Source organism: Dendrobates tinctorius, unplaced genomic scaffold (assembly GCF_039654945.1).
Source record: "Dendrobates tinctorius isolate UK_male_01 unplaced genomic scaffold, ASM3965494v1 ptg000138l, whole genome shotgun sequence".
Classification (NCBI taxonomy): domain Eukaryota; kingdom Metazoa; phylum Chordata; class Amphibia; order Anura; family Dendrobatidae; genus Dendrobates; species Dendrobates tinctorius.
The window spans coordinates 28,890,798-28,905,941 of NW_027361806.1; the positions used below are offsets into that span (position 1 = coordinate 28,890,798).

At 54.8% G+C, this 15,144-nt stretch overlaps 1 protein-coding gene and 1 non-coding gene across 2 annotated transcripts in view; both read right to left on the reverse strand.

Moving 5' to 3' along the window:
- Positions 1-11,909: 11,909 nt before the first annotated feature.
- Positions 11,910-12,024, reverse strand: LOC141048907 (U5 spliceosomal RNA). The gene has a single exon (XR_012220187.1). It is a non-coding gene; the product is annotated as a U5 spliceosomal RNA (small nuclear RNA).
- Positions 12,025-14,482: 2,458 nt separating this feature from the next.
- The window catches only part of ARMH1 (armadillo like helical domain containing 1), a 181,334-nt gene continuing 180,672 nt past the window's right edge, over positions 14,483-15,144 (reverse strand). The window contains exons 11-12 of the mRNA XM_073544945.1: positions 14,859-14,940; positions 14,483-14,661 (exon numbers count right to left, since the gene is read on the reverse strand). Of these exons, the coding sequence (XP_073401046.1) occupies positions 14,642-14,661; positions 14,859-14,940 (102 nt within the window). The 3' untranslated portion in view covers positions 14,483-14,641. The remainder of the gene's footprint in view (positions 14,662-14,858; positions 14,941-15,144) is intronic.

Consider the following 15,144-nt stretch of genomic DNA (forward strand, 5'->3'; position numbering starts at 1 on the left):
CCCCCGTAATAAGGACAGAACAGCCCCCCCGTAATAAGGACAGAACAGCCCCCCCGGAATAAGGACAGAAGAGCCCCCCGTAATAAGGACAGGAGAGCCCCCTGTAATAAGGACAGAAGAGCCCCCCGTAATAAGGACAGAAGAGCCCCCCGTAATAACTACAACAGTGCCCCCCGTAATAAGGACAGAAGAGCCCCCCGTAATAAGGACAGAAGAGCCCCCCGTAATAAGGACAGAAGAGCCCCCCGTAATAACTACAACAGTGCCCCCCGTAATAAGGACAGAAGAGCCCCCCCGTAATAAGGACAGAAGATCCCCCCGTAATAAGGACAGAACAGCCCCCCGTAATAAGGACAGAAGAGCCCCCCGTAATAAGGACAGAAGAGCCCCCCGTAATAAGGACAGAAGAGCCCCCCCGTAATAAGGACAGAACAGCCCCCCGTAATAAGGACAGAACAGCCCCCCCGGAATAAGGACAGAAGAGCCCCCCGTAATAAGGACAGGAGAGCCCCCTGTAATAAGGACAGGAGAGCCCCCCCGTAATAAGGACAGAAGAGCCCCCCGTAATAACTACAACAGTGCCCCCCGTAATAAGGACAGAAGAGCCCCCCGTAATAAGGACAGAAGAGCCCCCCCGCAATAAGGACAGAAGAGCCCCCCGTAATAACTACAACAGTGCCCCCCGTAATAAGGACAGAACAGCCCCCTGTAATAAGGACAGAACAGTCCCTGTAATAAGGACAGAACAGCCCCCCCGTAATAACTACAACAGTGCCCCCCGTAATAAGGACAGAAGAGCCCCCCGTAATAAGGACAGAACAGCCCCCCGTAATAAGGACAGAAGAGCCCCCCGTAATAAGGACAGAAGAGCCCCCCGTAATAAGGACAGAACAGCCCCCCCGGAATAAGGACAGAAGAGCCACCCGTAATAAGGACAGGAGAGCCCCCTGTAATAAGGACAGGAGAGCCCCCCCGTAATAAGGACAGGAGAGCCCCCCGTAATAACTACAACAGTGCCCCCCGTAATAAGGACAGAAGAGCCCCCCGTAATAAGGACAGAAGAGCCCCCCACGCAATAAGGACAGAAGAGCCCCCCGTAATAACTACAACAGTGCCCCCCGTAATAAGGACAGAACAGCCCCCTGTAATAAGGACAGAACAGTCCCTGTAATAAGGACAGAACAGCCCCCCCGTAATAACTACAACAGTGCCCCCCGTAATAAGGACAGAAGAGCCCCCCGTAATAAGGACAGAACAGCCCCCCGTAATAAGGACAGAAGAGCCCCCCGTAATAAGGACAGAAGAGCCCCCCGTAATAAGGACAGAACAGCCCCCCGTAATAAGGACAGAAGAGCCCCCCCCGGAATAACTACAACAGTGCCCCCCGGAAGAAGGACAGAAGAGCCCCCTGTAATAAGGACAGAAGAGCCCCCCCGTAATAAGGACAGAAGAGCCCCCCGTAATAACGACAACAGTGCCCCCCGTAATAAGGACAGAAGAGCCCCCCGTAATAACTACAACAGTGCCCCCCGTAATAAGGACAGAACAGCCCCCTGTAATAAGGACAGAACAGCCCACTGTAATAAGGACAGAACAGCCCCCCCGTAATAAGGACAGAAGAGCCCCCCGTAATAAGGACAGAACAGCCCCCCGTAATAAGGACAGAAGAGCCCCCCGTAATAAGGGCAGAACAGCCCCCCCCGCAATAAGGACAGAAGAGCCCCCCGTAATAAGGACAGAACAGCCCCCCCGCAATAAGGACAGAAGAGCCCCCCGTAATAAGGACAGAACAGCCCCCCGTAATAAGGACAGAAGAGCCCCCCGTAATAAGGACAGAAGAGCCCCCGTAATAAGGACAGAACAGCCCCCCCGTAATAAGGACAGAAGAGCCCCCGTAATAAGGACAGAACAGCCCCCCCGTAATAAGGACAGAAGAGCCCCCCGGAATAAGGACAGAACAGCCCCCCGTAATAAGGACAGACGAGCCCCCCGTAATAAGGACAGAACAGCCCCCCCGTAATAAGGACAGAACAGCCCCCCCGTAATAAGGACAGAAGAGCCCCCCGGAATAAGAACAGAACAGCCCCCCCGTAATAAGGACAGAACAGCCCCCCCGTAATAAGGACAGAAGAGCCCCCGTAATAAGGACAGAAGAGCCCCCCCCGGAATAAGGACAGAAGAGCCCCCCCCGGAATAAGGACAGAACAGCCCCCCCGTAATAAGGACAGAACAGCCCCCCCGTAATAAGGACAGAAGAGCCCCCCCGTAATAAGGACAGAAGAGCCCCCCGTAATAAAGACAGAAGAGCCCCCCCGTAATAAGGACAGAACAGCCCCCCCGTAATAAGGACAGAAGAGCCCCCCGGAATAAGGACAGAAGAGCCCCCCGGAATAAGGACAGAACAGCCCCCCCGGAATAAGGACAGAAGAGCCCCCCCGTAATAAGGACATAAGAGCCCCCCGTAATAAGGACAGAACAGCCCCCCCGTAATAAGGACAGAACAGCCCCCTGTAATAAGGACAGAAGAGCCCCCCGCAATAAGGACAGCAGTGCCCCACTAACAGACAGTAGAGACCCCATAATACAGAAAAACCCCACAGTGCCCCCGCAATAAGTACAGAACAGCCCCCACAGTGCCCCCGCAATAAGGACAGAAGAGCCCCCACAGTGCCCCCGCAATAAGGACAGAACAGTGCCCCCCCCCAATAAGGACAGAAGAGCCTCCACAGTGCCCCCGCAATAAGGACAGAAGAGCCCCCACAGTGCCCCCGTAATAAGGACAGAACAGCCCCCACAGTGCCCCCGCAATAAGGACAGAAGAGCCCCCACAGTGCCCCCGTAATAAGGACAGAAGAGCCCCCACAGTGCCCCCGCAATAAGGACAGAAGAGCCCCCACAGTGCCCCCGCAATAAGGACAGAAGAGCCCCCACAGTGCCCCCGCAATAAGGACAGAAGAGCCCCCACAGTGACCCCGTAATAAGGACAGAACAGCCCCCACAGTGCCCCCGCAATAAGGACAGAAGAGCCTCCACAGTGCCCCCGCAATAAGGACAGAAGAGCCCCCACAGTGCCCCCGCAATAAGGACAGAAGAGCCCCCACAGTGCCCCCGCAATAAGGACAGAAGAGCCCCCACAGTGCCCCCGCAATAAGGACAGAAGAGCCCCCACAGTGCCCCCGCAATAAGGACAGAAGAGCCCCCACAGTGCCCCCGCAATAAGGACAGAAGAGCCCCCACAGTGCCCCCGCAATAAGGACAGAACAGCCCCCACAGTGCCCCCGCAATAAGGACAGAACAGCCCCCACAGTGCCCCCGCAATAAGGACAGAAGAGCCCCCACAGTGCCCCCGCAATAAGGACAGAAGAGCCCCCACAGTGCCTCCGCAATAAGGACAGAAGAGCCCCCACAGTGCCCCCGCAATAAGGACAGAACAGCTCCCACAGTGCCCCCGCAATAAGGACAGAAGAGCCCCCACAGTGCCCCCGCAATAAGGACAGAAGAGCCCCCACAGTGCCTCCGCAATAAGGACAGAACAGCCCCCACAGTGCCCCCGCAATAAGGACAGAAGAGCCCCCACAGTGCCCCCGCAATAAGGACAGAAGAGCCCCCACAGTGCCTCCGCAATAAGGACAGAAGAGCCCCCACAGTGCCCCCGCAATAAGGACAGAACAGCTCCCACAGTGCCCCCGCAATAAGGACAGAAGAGCCCCCACAGTGCCCCCGCAATAAGGACAGAAGAGCCCCCACAGTGCCTCCGCAATAAGGACAGAAGAGCCCCCACAGTGCCCCCGCAATAAGGACAGAACAGCCCCCACAGTGCCCCCGCAATCCTTGTCCGTCTGCCTGGTATTCAATCAATCAATCAATCAAATTTATTATCGCCAAGTACATATTACATATATACAAGGAATTCTTTGTGGCAAAGAGGTAACATAATATATAACAACAGATACAACAAGTAACATCTAACAAGACAGATACAGTATATAGTCTACACATGACGATTTAATTGTTGAACAGAGAGTGGATAGAAGCTGTTCATATGGTGGTTGGTGCTGCATTTGGGGACTCTGAAGCGACGTCCTGAAGGGAGTAGTTGGAATGAGGAGTGTCCCGGGTGAGAGGGATCGGATGAAATTTTCAATGCGTGGGATCGAATACTCTTATCATAAAGATCCTGGATTTTAGGCAGGGGGGGAGCCTATAATTCTCTCTGCTGTTCTGAAAGTCCTGGTATTCTGACCCTGCTCTGTTACGGTTTACGTCTCTGGTTTGCTGACTCTGTACCTGCTTTGCCCGTGCTGTGTATGACCCTTGGCTTTGTCTGACCTCCCTCCTGAATATCCCTCCTGTACCGCGCTTGCCTGTACTGTGTATGACCTCCGTTTTGCCTGACTCTGAGTTTTTATATAGTGTCCTGCCATCCCTGAAAGCAGGACGCTAAGCCCCGCCCCCTTGCAGTCACATGACCGTAGGTTCTGTGACTGCTTGCTAAACTTAAGCGTCCACAGGTCCTGTGCATCTGTTCTTTCCGGCTGTACCTGTCCCCAGGTCCCCTATAGTGCGGGTGAGTCCCTGCTCAGCGGAGGCCGTACGTCGGCGCTGTCAGGATCCTGACACAGTGCCCACATAAGGACAGAAGAGCCCCCCCCCCCCAGTGCCCCTGTAATAACGGCAGCAGAGCTCTGACAGTTCCCCCATAATGACAGAGCCCTCACAGTGCCCACATAATAAGGACAGAAGAGCCCCCACAGTGGCCCCGTAATAAGGACAGCAGTGCCCCACTAATAGCAGAGACCCCATAATACAGAACCCCCCCACAATGCCCCCATAATAAAGACAGAAGAGCCCCCCGATACAGAAAAGCCTCCACAGTGCCCCCTAAGTTAGCAGAGCCCCCACAGTGCCCCCATGGTGACGACAGAAGAGCCCCCACAGTGCCCCCGTAATAAAGACAGCAGAGTCCCCACAGTGCCCCGTAATAAGGACAGAAAAGCCTCCACAGTGCCCCCGTAATAAGGACAGAAAAGCCTCCACAGTGCCCCCATAATGAAGACAGAAGGGCCCGGTAATAAGGACAGGAGAGCCCCCACAGTGCCCCTGTAATAAGGACAGAACAAGCCCCCATGATACAGAAAAGCCCTCACAGTGTCCCCGTAATAATTAAGACAACAGTGCCCCCGTAATAAAGACAGCAGAACCCCCACAGTGCCCCCGTAATAAAGACAGAAGAGCCCTCACAGTGCCCCCATAATAATGACAGCAGAGCTCCCACAGTGCCCCCATAATGACAGCAGAGCCCCCACAGTGCCCACATAATAAGGACAGAATAGCCCCCACAGTGGCCCCGTAATAAGGACATCAGAGACCCCATAATGCAGAAACCCCCCCACAATGCCCCCATAATAAAGACAGAAGAGCCCCCACAGTGCCCCCGTAATACAGAAAAGCCCTCACAGTGCCCCTGTAATAAAGATAGCAGAGCCCCCACAGTGCCCCCGTAATAAGGACCGAAGAGCCCCCATAATAAAGACAGAAGAGCCCCCACAGTGCCCCCGTAATAAAGACAGAAGCCTCACAGTGCCCCATGTGAAGCAGTGACCCCTGTTACAGCTAGGGGGTGCTGTATGTGCTCCTCAGAATACGCACGGAAGCGTATTGAGGTCATAGGACTGCATGGCAGTCGTAGGCGTATCTGTGATTATGAATATCAAATGTCCATTGAAGATATATCACCATCCTCATATCAATATTATAGGCATAGACAAACACCATAGATAAAATTAAATATTTATTTGTAACATTAAAATACAATAATCAAAGGTAATTTCTCAAACAGCTAAAAAATGGGGACAATAGGCAAAAAGAGAACCAGTGTTGGTAAAATCAGTAGCAAATGTTACAATCGCTAAGGCTGTGTGCCCACGCTGCGATTTTTAAGCGTTTTTGCCGTGATTTTCGGCGCGAAAACATTTAAAAATCGTGTACAGAACGCCCCCCATGCATTCCTATGGCATTCCGCACATGCTGTGCTAATGCTGCGCTTTCTTCCGCGGCGGAATCGCATCGCGGAAAAAATCGCAGCATGCTCATTCTTTGTGCGGAATCGCAAAGAATTGCCACGATTCCGCACCCATAGGAATGTATGAGAATCGCTTACTTCCTGCATGTGGCTATGCCCACCATGCGGGAAGTTAAGCGTCTCATGTGTGGTTGGTACCCACGGTGTGGAGGAGAGGAGACTGTCCTCCAGGCCCTGGGTACCATACCCCTGTAAAAAAAAGAATAAAAAATAAAATAATCAGGGTATATTTACCTTCCGACGTCCCGCGCTGCATTCCCGGCCTCAGCGTTCCCAGTAATGCCTTGCGGCAAGGTCCAGTGATGACGTAGTCTCGCGAGATCGCTATAGTAACGCGAGACTACGTCATCACAGGTCTCGCAAGGCACTACTGGGAACGCTGAGGCCGGGATGGCAGCGCAGGACGTCAGAAGGTAAATATACCCCGATTTTTTTAATCATTTTTAACATTCTATCTTTTACTATTGATGCCGCATAGGCGGCCTCAATAGTAAAAAGCTGCTCACACTTGTCAAACACTATGTTTGATGAGTGTGACCAACCTGTCAATCACTTTCCAAGCGATGCTTCAAATCGCTTGGAAAGTGCTTGAGAAAATCGCGGCAAAATCGCGAACAGAATCGTGGTAAAATTTCCGCGCAATTTCTGGGAAGGAGTCCGGTTTTCATTGTGTGTTTTAAAACGCTACGTGGGCACATAGCCTAAAGCTATCTCCTGATATCAACCACCAGCAAAAATAATTTAAACCTGCATAGTGCCCATCTATTACATCAAGGTATCAATCACAACGGAGAATAGTCACATAGCAGCATATAAAGTTGTAAAGTGCTTCAGTGCATCAACAAAAAACAATTGCTAATTCATCAATATGCCATTAGCTATATGGACGTGTGTCCCGGTCTCTTACTGCCCCACCCCGACAGCGCAGTTCACCGTAATGGCTTCTTACAATGGGGGCAATCATTGTGAAGAAGCCATTAAGGCGAAACGGGGATAGCCTTAGCAATTATAACATTTGCCTATGCCTCTTTATCCCGTTTGATTGGTTGGGGTTGATGTATGTATAGTATCTGTGATTATGATAGTGAGTCAGTGAACGGCATGATTGTAAATGGCCGGTATGTGTCGCAGAGGTCCTCTGCGCTCTAAGCCCGAAATAATGTTGTGCTGGGACTTGTAGTTCCATGAGTTTTGCTTAGTTTATAATAGGGGAGCTTATAGGGTTAGTCGGAGAGCTGGGCGGGACTGTCTAACCACACATAAACCGCCCACTGGTGGGGGCGGCAACAGCTACATAGTGTGACCCTGGTTTGGGTCACATGTTAGAGTGTAAGGTTCTGGATGGCCTGTGTGTTGGAAGGTCCTGGGAATGGTATCAGATTCCTGGAAGCACATGTTGAGGCCATGGACCTGAAGGCCTGTGTGTTGGAAGGTCCAAGGCGTGGACTTCCTGAATAGCACACGGAGAGGCCGCATTTGCAGAGTCTGTGACGACATTGCGTAGGGGAAGCTACCATTCCTTCTACAGGTCTGGACTATCAACAGTGCCCCGGTCATAAGGACGGTGATCCCAATAAGGCAGCTTCCCCCTGGAGAGAGGACTGACGGGAGTCCGTGTGTGGAGCAGGAGCTCCTGTAAGGTAACGCCAGACAAGGGGGTTATGGGCAGATAAGTATCTGCCAGTGGAAAAGACTGTTAGTGCCTATGGTGTTCCGTGGATGTTTATGAACTGTGCAGTCACCCATGGTAACTGGATGGAGTAAGGTCCAGCATGTTTAGAGACTGCGTATTAAAGCCGTGTACTAAGAAGTGTTATGGACTATGTGTTAAGCCTGTGAAGTGTAAAGAGGCATACGGTGCAGTTTATGATGCTTCAGTAAACCGGATAGACTGTGTGAGAAATCCGTTCCTGTGTGCTTTAATCCCGTTGCCAAGCGAGTGTCCCCCAACACAAGAAGTAAACGCTGTGTTACACCCCATAATAAAAACAGAAGAGCCCTCACAGTGCCCCCATAATAAACACAGCAGTGCCCCCGTAATAAAGACAAGAGCCCTCACAGTGCCCCCGTAATACAGAAAAGCACTGACCCCTCGATTGTACAGCGTCCTCTTGTGGAGAGATCGGTGCTGACCGCGGCCTCCTGTGTACGGCGTCCTCTAGTGGAGAGATCGGCGCTGACCGCGGCCTCCTATGTACGGCGCCCTCTAGTGGAGAGATTGATGCTGACCGCGGCCTCCTGTGTACAGCACCCTCTAGTGGAGAGACTGGCGCTGACCGCGGCCTCCTGTGTACGGCGCCCTCTAGTGGAGATATCGTCGCAGACTGCGGCCTCCTGTGTACAGCACCCTCTAGAGGAGAGATTGGCGCTGACTGCGGCCTCCTGTGTACGGCGCCCTCTAGTGGAGAGATCGTCGCAGACTGCGGCCTCCTGTGTACAGCACCCTCTAGAGGAGAGATTGGCGCTGACTGCGGCCTCCTGTGTACAGCGCCCTCTAGAGGAGAGATCGGTGCTGACCGCGGCCTCCTGTGTACAGCGCCCTCTTGTGGAGAGACTGGCGCTGACTGCGGCCTCTTGTGTACAGCGCCCTCTAGAGGAGAGATTGGCGCTGACTGCGGCCTCTTGTGTACAGCGCCCTCTAGAGGAGAGATTGGCGCTGACTGCGGCCTCCTGTGTACAGTGCTCTTTTGTGGAGAGATTGACGCTGACAGCACCCTCTAGAGGAGAGATTGGCGCTGGCTGCGGCCTCCTGTGTACGGCGCCCTCTAGAGGAGAGATCGGCGCTGACCGCGGCCTCCTGTGTACAGCGCCCTCTAGAGGAGAGATCGGTGCTGACCGCGGCCTCCTGTGTACAGCGCCCTCTAGTGGAGAGATCGGTGCTGACCGTGGCCTCCTGTGTGCAGCGCCCTCCAGTGGAGAGATCGGCGCTGACCGCGGCCTCCTGTGTACAGCGCCCTCTAGAGGAGAGATCGGTGCTGACCGCGGCCTTCTGTGTACAGCGCCCTCTAGAGGAGAGATCGGCGCTGGCTGCGGCCTTCTGTGTACAGCGCCCTCTAGAGGAGAGATTGGCGCTGGCTGCGGCCTTCTGTGTACAGCGCCCTCTAGAGGAGAGATCGGCGCTGGCTGCGGCCTTCTGTGTACAGCGCCCTCTAGAGGAGAGATCGGCGCTGACCGCGGCCTCCTGTGTACAGCGCCCTCTAGAGGAGAGATCGGTGCTGACCGCGGCCTCCTGTGTACAGCGCCCTCTTGTGGAGAGACTGGCGCTGACTGCGGCCTCTTGTGTACAGCGCCCTCTAGAGGAGAGATTGGCGCTGACCGCGGCCTCCTGTGTACAGCGCCCTCTAGAGGAGAGATCGGTGCTGACCGCGGCCTCCTGTGTACAGTGCTCTTTTGTGGAGAGATTGACGCTGACAGCACCCTCTAGAGGAGAGATCGTCGCAGACTGCAGCCTCCTGTGTACGGCGCCCTCTAGAGGAGAGATCGGCGCTGACCGCGGCCTCCTGTGTACAGCGCCCTCTAGAGGAGAGATCGGTGCTGACCGCGGCCTCCTGTGTACAGCGCCCTCTTGTGGAGAGACTGGCGCTGACTGCGGCCTCTTGTGTACATCGCCCTCTAGAGGAGAGATTGGCGCTGACTGCGGCCTCCTGTGTACAGCGCCCTCTAGAGGAGAGATCGGTGCTGACCGCGGCCTTCTGTGTACAGCGCCCTCTAGAGGAGAGATCGGGGCTGACCGCGGCCTCCTGTGTACAGCGCCCTCTTGTGGAGAGACTGGCGCTGACTGCGGCCTCTTGTGTACAGCGCCCTCTAGAGGAGAGATTGGCGCTGACCGCGGCCTCCTGTGTACAGCGCCCTCTAGAGGAGAGATCGGTGCTGACCGCGGCCTTCTGTGTACAGCGCCCTCTAGAGGAGAGATCGGGGCTGACCGCGGCCTCCTGTGTACAGCGCCCTCTAGTGGAGAGATCGGCGCTGGCCGCGGCCTTCTGTGTACAGCGCCCTCTAGAGGAGAGATTGGCGCTGGCTGCGGCCTCCTGTGTACAGCGCCCTCTAGAGGAGAGATCGGCGCTGACCGCGGCCTCCTGTGTACAGCGCCCTCTAGAGGAGAGATCGGGGCTGACCGCGGCCTCCTGTGTACGGCGCCCTCTAGAGGAGAGATCGGCGCTGACCCCGGTCTCCTGTGTACGGCGCCCTCTAGAGGAGAGATCGGCGCTGACCGCGGCCTCCTGTGTACGGCGCCCTCTAGAGGAGAGATCGGGGCTGACCGCGGCCTTCTGTGTACGGCGCCCTCTAGAGCAGAGATCGGCGCTGACCGCGGCCTCCTGTGTACGGCGCCCTCTAGAGGAGAGATCGGGGCTGACCGCGGCCTCCTGTGTACGGCGCCCTCTAGAGGAGAGATCGGCGCTGACCCCGGCCTCCTGTGTACGGCGCCCTCTAGAGGAGAGATCGGGGCTGACCGCGGCCTCCTGTGTACGGCGCCCTCTAGAGGAGAGATCGGCGCTGACCCCGGCCTCCTGTGTACGGCGCCCTCTAGAGGAGAGATCGGGGCTGACCGCGGCCTCCTGTGTACGGCGCCCTCTAGAGGAGAGATCGGCGCTGACCGCGGCCTCCTGTGTACGGCGCCCTCTAGAGGAGAGATCGGCGCTGACCGCGGCCTCCTGTGTACAGCGCCCTCTAGAGGAGAGATCGGCGCTGACCGCGGCCTCCTGTGTACAGTGCTCTTTTGTGGAGAGATTGACGCTGACAGCACCCTCTAGAGGAGAGATCGTCGCAGACTGCAGCCTCCTGTGTACGGCGCCCTCTAGAGGAGAGATCGGCGCTGACCGCGGCCTCCTGTGTACAGCGCCCTCTTGTGGAGAGACTGGCGCTGACTGCGGCCTCTTGTGTACAGCGCCCTCTAGAGGAGAGATTGGCGCTGACAGCGGCCTCCTGTGTACAGCGCCCTCTAGAGGAGAGATCGGCGCTGACTGCGGCCTCCTGTGTACAGCGCCCTCTAGTGGAGAGATCGGCGCTGACCGCGGCCTCCTGTGTACAGCGCCCTCTAGTGGAGAGATCTGTGCTGACCGCGGCCTCCTGTGTGCAGCGCCCTCCAGTGGAGAGATCGGCGCTGACCGCGGCCTCCTGTGTACAGCGCCCTCTAGAGGAGAGATCGGGGCTGACCGCGGCCTCCTGTGTACAGCGCCCTCTAGTGGAGAGATCGGGGCTGACCGCGGCCTCCTGTGTACAGCGCCCTCTAGTGGAGAGATCGGGGCTGACCGCGGCCTTCTGTGTACAGCGCCCTCTTGTGGAGAGACTGGCGCTGACTGCGGCCTCCTGTGTACAGTGCTCTGTTGTGGAGAGATTGACGCTGACAGCACCCTCTAGAGGAGAGATTGGCGCTGGCTGCGGCCTCCTGTGTACAGCGCCCTCTAGAGGAGAGATCGGCGCTGACCGCGGCCTCCTGTGTACAGCGCCCTCTAGAGGAGAGATCGGGGCTGACCGCGGCCCCCTGTGTACGGCGCCCTCTAGAGGAGAGATCGGCGCTGACCGCGGCCTCCTGTGTACAGCGCCCTCTAGTGGAGAGATCGGGGCTGACCGCGGCCTCCTGTGTACAGCGCCCTCTAGAGGAGAGATCGGGGCTGACCGCGGCCTCCTGTGTACAGCGCCCTCTAGTGGAGAGATCGGGGCTGACCGCGGCCTCCTGTGTACGGCACCCTCTAGAGGAGAGATCGGCGCTGACCGCGGCCTCCTGTGTACGGCGCCCTCTAGAGGAGAGATCGGCGTTGACCGCGGCCTCCTGTGTACAGCGCCCTCTCTTGGTGGTGCATTAGTTCTGCTTTTCACCAGTGCAGGAAGCCCAGCGAGCGCCGGGCATCAAAAAATTATATGAAACTCATAATTGTTCCTCTCCACGGAAATCTTTAGTAAAAGGCGAAAGATTTATTCGATCTGAAGAGAAACCAGAGTATACCACTCTCTGCCTCCTCCCCGGAGCCGGCCGCGCAGCCACCCCCGACATATCATGGCGACCGGCAGGATACGGCGCTCCCGCTGATGACTCATGTGACTGTGACGCGCTGCCGCCGCCTCCGGTAAATACAACTCGGGATAATGATAGAAAATAAACTGCAACGATCAGCGCCGACAGTGAGGCATTATGGGTATATGCAAATATCCGGGCGGAAGTGAGAGCAGCGACCGCTTCCTGTCCGGAAGAAGGGCGTGCTGGAGTGTGTGGCTGCCTGGGAGGCGTGACGTCAGTTACAGAAGGCGGGAAAGCAGGGTGCGCGCGCATGCGCTGAGGACGAGCAGGTGAGGAGGGCGCTCACTGGTAGTGACGTGACAGGCGGGAGAGTCAGGCGGGGATGAGTCCAGTGGAATGTCCGGGGGTCCCGGTGATGTATCAGCGCAGTTTTCTCTGAGCAGGATCACCTCCGCTGTGGGGGGGAGGGGTCCGGGCCTGGGGCGCTGTCTGTCTGTGGAGGGATGTCCGTCAGTCCCGGGCAGCCTTCCCCATCACAGGAGGTGACGGATGGTCAGTCCGGCTCTGGCACTTGTGGTTCCCATGATCCAGCAGCAAGAGCAGAATAGTGACCGCAGCTCTGGAGGTGACTGGAGGATGAGACACGATGTAACAGCAGAATAGTGAGTGCAGCTCTGGAGGTGACTGGAGGATAAGACACGATGTAGCAGCAGAATAGTGAGTGCAGCTCTGGAGGTGACTGGAGGATAAGACAGGATGTAACAGCAGAATAGTGAGTGCAGCTCTGGAGGTGACTGGAGGATAAGACAGGATGTAACAGCAGAATAGTGAGTGCAGCTCTGGAGGATAAGACATGATGTAACAGGAGATTAGTGAGTGCAGCTCTGGAGGTTAAGACACGATGTAACAGCAGAATAGAGAGTGCAGCTCTGGAGGTGACTGGAGGATAAGACATGATGTAACAGCAGAATAGTGACTGCAGCTCTGGAGGATAAGACATGATGTAACAGCAGAATAGTGACTGCAGCTCTGGAGGATAAGACATGATGTAACAGCAGAATAGTGACTGCAGCTCTGGAGGATAAGACATGATGTAACAGCAGAATAGTGACTGCAGCTCTGGAGGATAAGACATGATGTAACAGCAGAATAGTGACTGCAGCTCTGGAGGATAAGACATGATGTAACAGCAGAATAGTGACTGCAGCTCTGGAGGTGACTGGAGGATAAGACATGATGTAACAGCAGAATAGTGACTGCAGCTCTGGAGGTGACTGGAGGATAACACATGATGTAACAGCAGAATAGTGACTGCAGCTCTGGAGGTGACTGGAGGATAACACATGATGTAACAGCAGAATAGTGACTGCAGCTCTGGAGGTGACTGGAGGATAACACATGATGTAACAGCAGAATAGAGAGTGCAGCTCTGGAGGTGACTGGAGGATAACATGATGTAACAGCAGAATAGTGACTGCAGCTCTGGAGGGTGAAACATGATGTTACGGCAGTAGACTTCCCATCATTCTTGGGATGTTCTGCAGCAGCTGTGTAGTAGAGGGGTGCAGGCTTCCGCAGTGTTTCAGGACGTGTATAGAGGATGTCCGTGCCGCTAGTGACGTCTCCTCCTTTATTGTGCGCGGTATTTACAGGTTTTCTGGCCGCTCGTGTATATAAAGAACCTTCCAGTCACAGTCGGTAGATGTGGGATCATTTCACAGCAAAACCCTAACAGTTATCATAAAATCCACAAACTTTATTGCAAAATATATAAAATTCACCTTTAATAATGATTAGTATTGCATCACACCACCACCCACAGACTGATAGCCATAGGGAGGTGCCTGTCCCTACTCTGACCTACTTGACCCTGCCTGGCATGCGGAGGTTGGCGCCCTATGACCTGCGCAGTGGCGCCCCCGGTCTGCCACGGCTCTCCCTGCTACCCCTATAAGGCCTTAATAGGCAGGGATGTGAAGAAAGCAGGTGGGGAAGGGGAAGGAGGAGTTGAATGTCTTCGGTATAATAAATTCTTGATGCGTAATCTGTTGATCACTAGCAACACTCTACACGGAAGATCCTACTTGGTCTTGAATGGATCCGCAGACTCTCCTTCCTCCTCTAGCTCTGCTTATGTACTGACTGTGGTCAGTGGACCACTATATTCATATATCCGTGTATTGTGGGTTTTTCACAAGATAACCCTGAATATATGATTAATTCTATAGATTTTTAGCACACAGGGGTATTTATGACGGAGGAATGGAAGACACGGATTACCAGAAACAGTATTAAAGACAGACATTACACGGTCAATGACTCTTATGTACCGGTCAGAAACCCTCCTACAGTTCAGCAATACGCTGAGCAGCGGCGCGCCAACAAACAAGCCATGCGACATTCACATTCCACAGCAAACGAGCAAGAAAACCTGAAGCAGGTAATACTCCAGGCCGGTTTATTTTGTAATAAGGTTTTTGGATTTTATGATCACTGTAAGGGTTTTGCTGTGAATCGGTTACTTAAATTGCCCTACGATAATACTTGAAAACTGTGGAATAGATGTGGGATCAGCGGCGTCCTCCGTGTCTCTGGGGCAGTCGTCATTCTGACTCTTCCTTTACTGCAAAAAATATATATAAAATGAAAGGCTTTCCCGCAGACGTCTGCCGCTGATCGCACTGCAGAGCCGGGCTATTCCGGCAGCATCAGATTGTCAGTAGATCAGACCCAATGTATCTGGATCTAGTGATCTGCAGATAAAGATCTCAGGTGGCGATCAGTGGCGGTTGCTCCCGCGCTCGCCTCCCCCACACTCACCGCCGGGGATGTTCACTTGGTTGGACACCAGAACGTCCACTTGTATCAGATCCAACTTCATGTACAACATGTCGGCGTTCTCCTGCAGAGACAGTGGACGATCGTGTGAGGGACCTGCTGCCGTTATGTTGTCATTTCTGGGGTGCAGTATTAGCGATCTGTACAGCTGGGATATGGCAGCACATAGATGACAACTGTAATGGCGGTACTCGACTGTGGCGGTGTTATACCAACCAGCATCTCGCTGCGTGGAAACTGCAAAACTATCAGAAAATGGTGGCAGCCA